The sequence below is a fragment of the Suricata suricatta genome, chromosome 16 (assembly GCF_006229205.1).
Source record: "Suricata suricatta isolate VVHF042 chromosome 16, meerkat_22Aug2017_6uvM2_HiC, whole genome shotgun sequence".
Taxonomy (NCBI): Eukaryota; Metazoa; Chordata; class Mammalia; order Carnivora; family Herpestidae; genus Suricata; species Suricata suricatta.
In genome coordinates, this window is record NC_043715.1 from 6,521,520 (window position 1) to 6,531,144 (window position 9,625).

At 55.4% G+C, this 9,625-nt stretch overlaps 1 protein-coding gene across 1 annotated transcript in view; it reads left to right on the plus strand.

Moving 5' to 3' along the window:
- Positions 1 to 9,625, plus strand: part of PKD1L2 (polycystin 1 like 2) — an 88,286-nt gene that overhangs the window by 32,045 nt on the left and 46,616 nt on the right. Inside the window, 6 exon segments of the mRNA XM_029926148.1 lie at positions 445 to 586; positions 2,044 to 2,220; positions 3,740 to 3,885; positions 4,528 to 4,722; positions 7,359 to 7,490; positions 8,781 to 8,963. Coding sequence (XP_029782008.1) covers positions 445 to 586; positions 2,044 to 2,220; positions 3,740 to 3,885; positions 4,528 to 4,722; positions 7,359 to 7,490; positions 8,781 to 8,963 — 975 coding nt within the window.

Here is a 9,625-nt window from a genome sequence, read left to right on the forward strand (position 1 = left end):
TGGAGGGACCACAGGCCAGTAACTGATAGCTGGGGGCGTCTAACAGCCCAGTCCCCTTGCCTCCGAGGGCGGTACCTTCTGTGGAGCGACTGTCGCTCCCTGTGGGATCGGGCTGAGGCTGGCTGGACACCTCCTGAAACCACTCCCCTGTCTAGATTCATTCTGTGCCCTCCTCTGCTCCCGTCCTCTCTGCTCTCCCCAGGGCCCTCCCGCAGGAAATGGCCTGCAAGTCAATCCCCACATCAGGTTCTCCTTCAAGGGAAACTGACCTCAATCACCTAAACCAGGCTGGAAACTGGGTATTCGGGCTGACTCGGGGAGGCGGGTGGTGGCTTTGCAGAAGAGACAAATCTGGAAGGCCTCCCAGGGGAAAGGAGCCACTGCCCTGCTGAGGCCCAGCAGCCTGGCTGCAGTCTCGGGGGCCCTGGGCCTGTTCTCTTTCAGGCGGAGCCTCTCCCGGCTGCCTGCGGCCTGCAAGGGTTCTGGCCCAGGGCTTTAATCCTCCTCCAGAGCAACACGTCCACGCTGCGCCTGAACCGCTCCTTCCTGCAGACCCGGGGCCAGGTGCTTCGCGTCAGAGCCACAGGTGCGGGCCACTCCCCGCGGGGTCCGGCAGGGGCTCCCTCTGTCTGCCGGAAGTGAGCCAAGACAGACCCAGGAGCCCAGAAACGTGGGGCTTCAGCGCAGGCTCTGGTGTTAACCCCACTGCCACCACTTTCCAGCTGGGGGGAGGGGGTGGAGAAGGCCTTTAAACTCTCTCTGCCTCCGTTTCCTGCCTCTGAATTACATTATGCGGGGGGTTGAGGCAGATCATTCTGGGCGGTGCAGCCTGCATGTTCTCACTCAAAGTGAGCCAGGGCGGTGGGAAATGAGGACTCTCAAAAAGACAAACAATGGGAGATTCCTCTTTTCTGGATGGATTCAGTTGATTCGGTTTTCCTCAAAGTGGCCCATGGACCACTACATGGGCACAACCAGGGATACTGGTTGAAAATGCACACTCCAAGCCGTGCCCCAAACCTTCTGAACTAGATCCTGGCCAAGGAATTCATTTTAATTGGTTAAAATCCTCTTCAAACCCAGCTCTTCTGGGCACATACTCTTTTTGAAATACCAGGTGGGGAGGGTTGCTGGTGCAGGTAACCGTGGGCTCCTTGTGGTGCTGCCGAGGCCTGGGAAGAGTGTGGCTTTGGGTGGGGTCAGCCCATCTCTAGATTTTGGCTTTGGCCCTTCTTACTAGCTCCACGATCTTCAGCAAGTCGTTTTGCTTCCCAATATACTTCCTCCTCACCTAAGCTACAAGGAAGCTTCTAAATTAGCCCAGTTTTGCAGATGAAGAACGGACTCTCAAAAAGTGAGATCCAGGGGTGCCTGGGTGGCTCGGTCAGTTAAGCGTCTGACTTCGGCTCAGGTCACAATCTCACGGTTCGTGGATTTGAGCCCTGCATTGGGCTCTACGCTGAGAGCTCAGAGCCTGGAGCCTGCTTTGGATCCTCTGTTTCCCTCTCTCTCTGCCTCTCCCTCTATTGTGTGAGTTCTCTCTCTCTCTCTCTCTCTCTCTCAAAAATAAACATTTCAAAAACAAAGAATCCCTGGGGCGCCTGGGTGGCTCAGTCGGTTGAGCATCCGACTTCAGCTCAGGTCACGATCCCACAGTTTGTGAGTTCGAGCCCCATGTTGGGCTCTGTGCAGACAGCTTGGAGGCTGGAGCCTGCTTCACATTCTGTGTGTCTCTCTGTTCCTCCCCTGCTTATGCTCGCTCGCTCTCTGTCTCAAAAACTAAATAAACATTAAAAAAATAAAATATGTAAAAAAGAGAGAGTCCTACAAAAAGTGAGATCCCAGGATACGCTGCATCAGGGGAGTTGTTAGATGTGCAGATGGCTAGGCCCCGCCTCAGAACCTCCAGAGGTCCAGGGCTTGGGGTCAGGAGAGGGGCCTGGCAATCTGCACGTTTAACAAGCTCCCAGGGCCATCTTGAAGCATGGTGGAGTTCACGTGACTCACACAGGCCCCCAAACACCCTCTGTCTTCACTCCCCAGCAGTGACAGGGCATGCCTATGGGGAGGACACCTACGTGATCAGCTCTGTGCCTCCCCCCGAGGTGCCTGCCTGCACCATCACTCCGGAGGAGGGTACCGTTCTGACAAGCTTCGCCATCTTCTGCGATGCATCCTCGGCCCTCAGCCCTCTGGAGTACTGCTTCTGTCTGGAGTCAGGTACCTGCCCAGGGCTGTGCTTTCCCCTCAGCTGCCAGGCTCCGTGTCTCCCGGAACAGGGGCCTCTCTGTGGGAGCTGCAAAAGTATGTTGCATGGGTGAGAGGTCTGCAGAATGAGGATCCCTCCCACACGCACACCCCAACTATACCTCAGCCCCGCCCCAGGCACACTGACCCAGCCACACACCTCGGTCCTACTGACATCTCCTCCATGGCTGTAGGGACCAAAACGACCTGTGCCCTGGCATAAAGGATGTGGGATGTGGACAGGGTCAAATGGCTGAGGACATGCAGAGGTGTGACCGCTGAAGGTCTTGACTAGGGAGAGGGGACATAAGCAATCCTGAGACCAGAGGAAGGTGCTTTTCATGAGGTGCCAGTTAAGTGGACGCAGAATGCAGGGCTGTTCAGATGGCCGTGGCTGGGTGTGAACCTGGAGGGAGACAATCCATGGAAGATAAGCAGATTTCATTTCAAACCTGCACCCCCTCGCCCCCATGGGGGCCAGCTAGCTGCTCTAACTCCAACTGCCTATTCCCCTGTAGCACCACCCTCTGCCTCACGCAAGTGAGCAAGGGGGCCGGAAGTGGGACCACATAGAACTCAGTTGAGAACTACAATTCAGTAACTTCATGATTGTCTACACATCACAGTGATTAGTGATTCCAGGGGTGTCGGGGAGGGTCTCCTTTAAGGACAGGAAAGTTCTGCATTCATTCGACAGTAAGTATGTATTGCAGGTCAGGCTCTTCCAGATGCTAGATCTAAAGCAGTGAACTCCACAGGGGAAGTCCCTAACCTTGTGTGTTACAATTAGTGGTGGAGACGGCGGGTAAATAAAGGCACAGGACAGGGGCGTATTTAGATACACCAAGCTGGGAAGGCCTTGCTATAAGACATGACTTTTGAGTGAGCTTGGATGTTTTGTGCTAATTTTAAAGATTGTCTCCTGCCCTTTTCTTCTTTCTCCTCCTTTTTGTAATTTGGTTTACCACCATGAATTTCTTTTTAAGCCTGTGAAGAGGAAATGGTCTTTTTTTTTAAATTTTTTTTTAATGTTTTATTTATTTTTGATACAGAGAGAGACAGAGTATGAGAGGGGGAGGGGCAGAGAGAGAAGGAGACACAGAACCGGAAGCAGGCTCCAGGCTCTGAGCTAGCTGTCAGCACAGAGCCTGACGCAGGGCTCGAACCCACGAACGTGAGCTCTGACCTGAGCCGAAGTCAGAGGCTTAACCGACTGAGCCACCCAGGCGCCCCAGGAAATGGTCTTTTTAAAAAATTTTATGGGTTCTAGTAAAATTATTCCAAAATCATAGCAGCATGCGATTACCTACAGAGACCAGTGCATCAGGATAGATGGCTGTCTTCTCTCCGAAAGCATGGAGTCCCTGAGTGCTTGCCACACCTTCATGAGCTGTGGCTTCTGTGTCCCTGTCATCAGGCTGTACCTTGGTGGGTTGTCTGTCTCCCTGGGGCCAAGAGATGCCCCCCTAACTGTTCAGTTTCCATTTACCAGGTTCTTGTCTACACTGTGGCCCTGAACCTGCCCTCCAGTCAGTTTATCTGCCACTTGGGAAAGTAAACAATGACTTCAGGCTGACAGTCGTCATTTCTGTCTCCAATCAGGCAGGGGACAAACAACAGGCCCATGCAGTGGTGAAGGTAGGTGGCGGCAGCTTTGTTTCTTTACTGAGAAAATGTGTTACCCAACTGTGTGCCCAAGAGGGTGGCTGGGTTGGAGGGAGCCAAGGGCATGACCAGATGAGTCACTGATTCATTCATTCCTTCAACTAGTATTTTCAGAGCACCTGCTCTGTGTCAGGCCCTGGGGACACAGCTGTGAACACAGTCACTACGTTTGTAGACCTTACATCTCAGGGGTAAGAACAGTGCCCTGAAGTAATGTCCTGGAGGCTGGGAGCAGGAGGACCCAGGGATGAGTTAAACCAGTACCACCAGAGTCCAAAGGAAGGAGGGCCAAAATCAGCCATCAGGGCTACTTGGCAGAGACTGGATAAAATCCGGGTAAATTTCAAGGGTGCGAGGCCCGGGGGAGCAGGAAGGGACTGCGGGCACTATGAGGAGGGCAGTGAGGGGGAAGCTGTGACTTGTCCAAGGCTTGCCCAGTGGCCGTCGGCTGCCTGCTACAAGTGGGCGCAGCCGCCCTCAGCCTCAGGAGAGACCCCATGCCACACGCGAAGCCTTCCAGCCCTGCTCTGGTCAGCCTTGCAGAGACTGCGACTTCAGGCTCCAGGTTCTGGAACAAGAACTGGTGAGCTCAGGTCTTCCCTGTTTCCCGGGTAGGTGGGACTTGGAGACCCCCACGCTGAGGACGTGGCATTCCAGGCCGCAGTGCTGGAGAACATCACCGCCGCTCTGCAAGGCGAGCGGGGCCCTGAGCGGCTCTGCCAGCTGGCCAGGGCCGTGTCATCCGTGCTGGACCAGGAGTGCCAGGGGCAGGGCTGCGGGCGGCTGCTGAACATGGACGTCAGACAGAAGGTGCTCAAGATGTGTCCCTTTTACACTGCCCCCTGGGGTCCCAGGGCCTGGGGTGGGGAGTGGAATTCATGGAGAAGACCCTGGTATCTCCTGAGCTGTTGCCATCACCTCCCTCTTCTGGTCCTTTCACTAAGTGACCTGAAATGATGGAAACCTGCTTTCCTTGTTCTGCCTGGAGTCAAAGACTTCTAGGGAAGGAAGCAATTTAAGAGTCTTGCTCCAGGCCCTCCTGTTAGAGGCAACAAAACCGAAGCCAGAGGAGGAAAGTGGCCTGGCCCCAATCATACGGTTAAGGGTTGGGGCCAGAGCTTAATGTCATCCCCCTTCTGTCACTTTCCATCCGTATTGTCACAGGCTGGTGAATGAACTTTTCTAAGCCTCAGTTTCCCCACTGGGAAATGGGGAAGACAAATAGTGTTTACCTCCTAAGGTTAAGTCAAACCATTTGAAATTACCAACATTCAACCAGTTTTGACCCACAAAATGGCCATTTGTGTGTTACAACCTGACATGACGAACAACTACTATAGAAGGTACGATTGCCTCTACTCCCGGTACTCAGTACGTGAGTGCATGAGGGTGCGGGGACACACATGCGCACGTGCACGCACACGTACTGGAGCACATCTATCTGCTGGGCATGAGGAAGAGAAGAAAGACTTTTCTGGTTCCCTGAAGGGTTTGCAAGAGAAGTGTTTAGTTAGCATGGTGCAGGACACGTGGTAAGTACAAAGAAGCGGTGGTTGTCAGAGTGACATTACTTACAGATAAATGACGTTTACTGAGCACCTAGTACGTGCTGCCCACCCCAGGAGCTTCCTGGATACGTAATCCTCGTTCAAACCCTACCAGGTAAATGGTGAGGCCCCCATCACGGTAGAGAAGAGGAAACAGGGTAAGAGAATTTGAACGGCTTGCCCAGGCCCACATTTCTAAGTAGGTGGTGAAGACGGGGTTCCAACACAGACTGGCTCTTCCTTGGTCCACCTCTCATCCTCCCAAGACTCTCACCCCTGCCCTGGGTTCACACAAGCCCCTCCATACACTCCACACCCCACTTGGTTCTCAATCTTGGCTGCCTTCACTCCAAACATTACCCGTGGTAGACTTGCGCTTGGATGTCCTGGGGTCCCCTGAGCACACAGACTATGCAGCCCAACCCAGGGTCTCCTCATGAAACCATGGGGTCCTGGCAGCAGGCAGGTGTAAAGCTTTAAAGGGGCAACTGAGAAGAATTTAAGAAGGGCTCTGCTGATAAAAGCTGGGGCTCAGCCTGAAGTGAACAGAATCCAGAGGGAGCAGCTGCACGTGGAGGGCCCCGAGAGAAGCAGTAGCTTCTGAGAAACGAGGCTGCCAACCGCCCCACAGGGGACCGGCAGGGCGGCACCCGGGGGACAGCCTCCAGCTCTCTCTCCTCCGGTCCTCCCATCCCCTGCTGCGTGAGCCCACCGGCCAGAGTCAGGAAGCCGCATCCCCACGGAGGCTTCCTCCAGGACGGTGACCCAGGAGGGAGGGAAGATCCACAGAGGCAAACATGACTTACCCTTCCAGAACGTTCTGACAAGAGTCCCCTCATATACTGGACTTTTCTTCTCTCCATCCAAGCCATAGCCTGGATGCATCCTGCCCTAACAGCAGACAGGCTCACACTCTGCAGCTGCCACGAAGGGCGTCAGACAGGTAGGCTGAGTGAGCCGTGAGGAGCAGGCCACAAGAGGGCTGTGTTCACTCAGATCTGGGCCGTGCCAGATGGTTGCCACTCGCTTATCTAGGTACTTGCTCTAAATTAAAGGGATTAAAAGGGGGCGCATGGGTGGCCCAGCCTGTTAAGCAGCCGACTCTTGATTTTGGCTCAGGTCAGGATCCCAGGGTTGTGGGAGCTCTGTGCTGAGCGTGGACCTGCTTAAGATTCTCTTTCTCTCTCTCTCTCAATGAGTCAAAATGAAACTGTTTAAAATCCAGTTCTCCAGTTGCACTGGCCATGTTTCACGGGCTCAGTAGTTGCATTTGGTGAGTGGCTGGTGCATAGACAGGACCTTCCATCGATGCAGAAAGTTCTATGGGGCAAGTCTGGAATTATATTCTTAGTTGTTCTCTGTGTCTGTCAAGGCCAGCCCTGGTCAGCCCCTGGAAGGGCTCTGTGGCTCAGGAAGCACGGTCCCCAGAAGCCTCTCCACTCCTCTCTCCATCTTCAGATCCCTCCCTCCCACCTCTCTCTACTGCCTCCTCCCTCCCTCCCCAAACTTCCCCTCCTCGCTCCCTTTTCCTTCCTCCCTCACCCTCTCTTCCCACCTCTGCCTCCATCCACATATCTCCTTCTGACTCTGACCTCCTACCTCCCTCTTACAAAGACCCCTGTGGTTACATTGGCCCCACCTGGTTAATCCCCTATCTTAATTAAAACTCCAAAACAATTTTTCCAAAGTCCCTTTTGCCACGTGAGGTTCCATATTGACAGGTTCCAGGCATTAGGATGTGGACCTCTCTGGGAGGCCATCTTTCTGCCCACCACACACCCTATGAAGCAAACAGAGGTCTATGGGCTTCGGAAAACCCCCGATGAGCCTGGTCACCTGCTCTGACCCAAAATCTCTCTGAGACAGAAATTACATTTCCTCTCCCTCCCTCTGTGTCAGGTCAGAGAGCACGTGCTGGGATCGCTGTCTGCAGTCACCGCCACCCTGGGGGACATGCAGAAGGTGCAAGGACTGGCCCAGGCTCTGAAAGAGGTGACCCACCACAGTGAGGAGCTCACACCCGTGGCCCAGGTGAGTGAGCCCACCTGCTGGCCCAGGCCGAGCCATGGGACATGCACCTCTGCAGTGGGTAACTGACCATTCACCTCAGGTCGACGGTCCCTCAGTCACGCCAACACCAAGGCTGCCACCATTTGGTTTCCAAGGGTCCTGCATGGGTGGTGCCAAGAGGGAGAGATGGCCTCCCGCAGCCCCTGCGTCTCTTTCTGGGTGTCGCAGCCTGCGTGCTCACACGCCCCACTGCCCCACTGCCAGTGGCACTTCAAGGGAGCAGCTAACTCTAATCACTGAGTGACACTCAAGTGTGTGCCCAGATACTGGTGCTGACCCACCATGTTCCCCAGGGCATACGAGACTGGCGTCCAGCTGCCAGCCCCCGCCGTTCTCTCTTCGTTGACCCCCATCCCACCTGCCCACTCTGCCTGCCCACACCTTAAATGCTTGCTTCGGGGTCTGCCTCCTGGAGAACTCAAACGGAATCACCACGCTCCCAGTGTAATGGTAGCCAAGGGTTACAGATGGAGCCTGCGCAGGGGAGAGCTCCCCTAGCTGTGCTCCACCTGCTGTCAGGAGGCGGGGCCCCTCGCCTTCTCCAGCCTGAAGCCAGCAAGGCCGGCCTCTGTATCTGAGGCCGCGATGCTTCTAACACCCACCTGCCATTTACACACCTGTCTGCCCATCCGTCCATCCCACACGCACGTACCTACCCCGCACCTGTGCGCCTCCGCCCCTCCATCCCTCCACTCGCTTATCCAGGCACTGATTTACTCATCAACGAATGCTCCCCAGGTGCCTAGTATATACCAGGTACTGGGCACAGGCGGGGTGTTGAGAATTCAGCAAGTCACACAGACATAGCTTCCACCCTTGTGGCATTTTCAGACTACTGGGGCAGCAAGACTTTACACAAGTATCTTCACAAATACAATAATTGCAAAACTGGAATAAATGTCTTGTCCATTCATCTATGCATCCGTCCACCCATCCGTCCACCCACCCACCCTTCCATCCATCCCCTCAGTTAGTGAATGTTTACCGCTATGTGCTAGGCCTGTGCAAGGCACTCTGGGAGACTCAGAGGTGGACCAGGGTACTCTCCTGAAGGAACTGAGCACACTGTGGGAAGGACAAGCTGACCTCAAGCGAGTGGTCCGGGCAGCCTGTGCAGTGGGCCCAGAGTTCCCCGAGTTTATCTCTCCGCCCTGCTCCCTCCATTGCAGCCCTTGTCTTTGAACGGTGCAGGGGCTGGTCTAGCTCAGGCACGGGCTCACGCTGCTTCTCTCTCCCTTTGGGTGAGCCCAGCGGGAGGCCACCCGGGCTCTGCAGGGTGCCAGCGAAGCGCTGCTGGCAGCGAGCCCCAAGACCCATCCTGAGGACCAGCGGCGCCAGGCGGCCACCAAGGCCCTGTTGCAGGCCGTGGGCAGCGTGCTGGCAGCTTCCCTGAGGGACGGACCAGAAGCACCGACACGGGCCGACGGCAGCCAGGTAGGTGTTTCAGCCCAGATGCAGACCTCCTGGCTACCACATGCCCTGCTCACACCAGCCTTTCTAGATGGCTCTTTCTCCTCATCTTGCAGATGAGAAAACTGAGACCCAGAGGTTCAAGTCCTCTCTAGGGAATTGGAAGAAAAGTTCCAGAGACCAGAGCTTCTGGGAGGCAGTGTGGTAGAGGAGGCAGAGCGCAGGCCCTGGAACCAGGCAGCCTTAGTTCACACCCTGCCCCTGTCACCGTCAGACCTGGAGACCTGGAGACCTGGGCTGGGAGCGTGACTACTCTGGGCCTGGTTCCTCATCTGTAAATCGAGATAAGCCAACTGGTGAGATCACGTGTCCGCCCTCACAGTGGTTCTAAAACCGCAGACCGCTGTTAGAAGAGAGGCGGCCTCCGCAGCGAGGACACATGTGCACTGTCTCAGCGGTCCCCATCGGGGCCCCAGGGGAAGGGCCTCCAGGACAGCCTCGCGATGGAGCTGAAGGCCCGTCTCTTGCTGCTCCGTGGTCCTTAACCAGGGGAGGCCGTCACCTCTACTCAGGAGAACACACACACACACACCCACAGACACACTCACACACACACACGGATACGTGTGGTCACACTCAAACCCTTACACCCATGCACTCACACACACCCACAGACACACTCACAC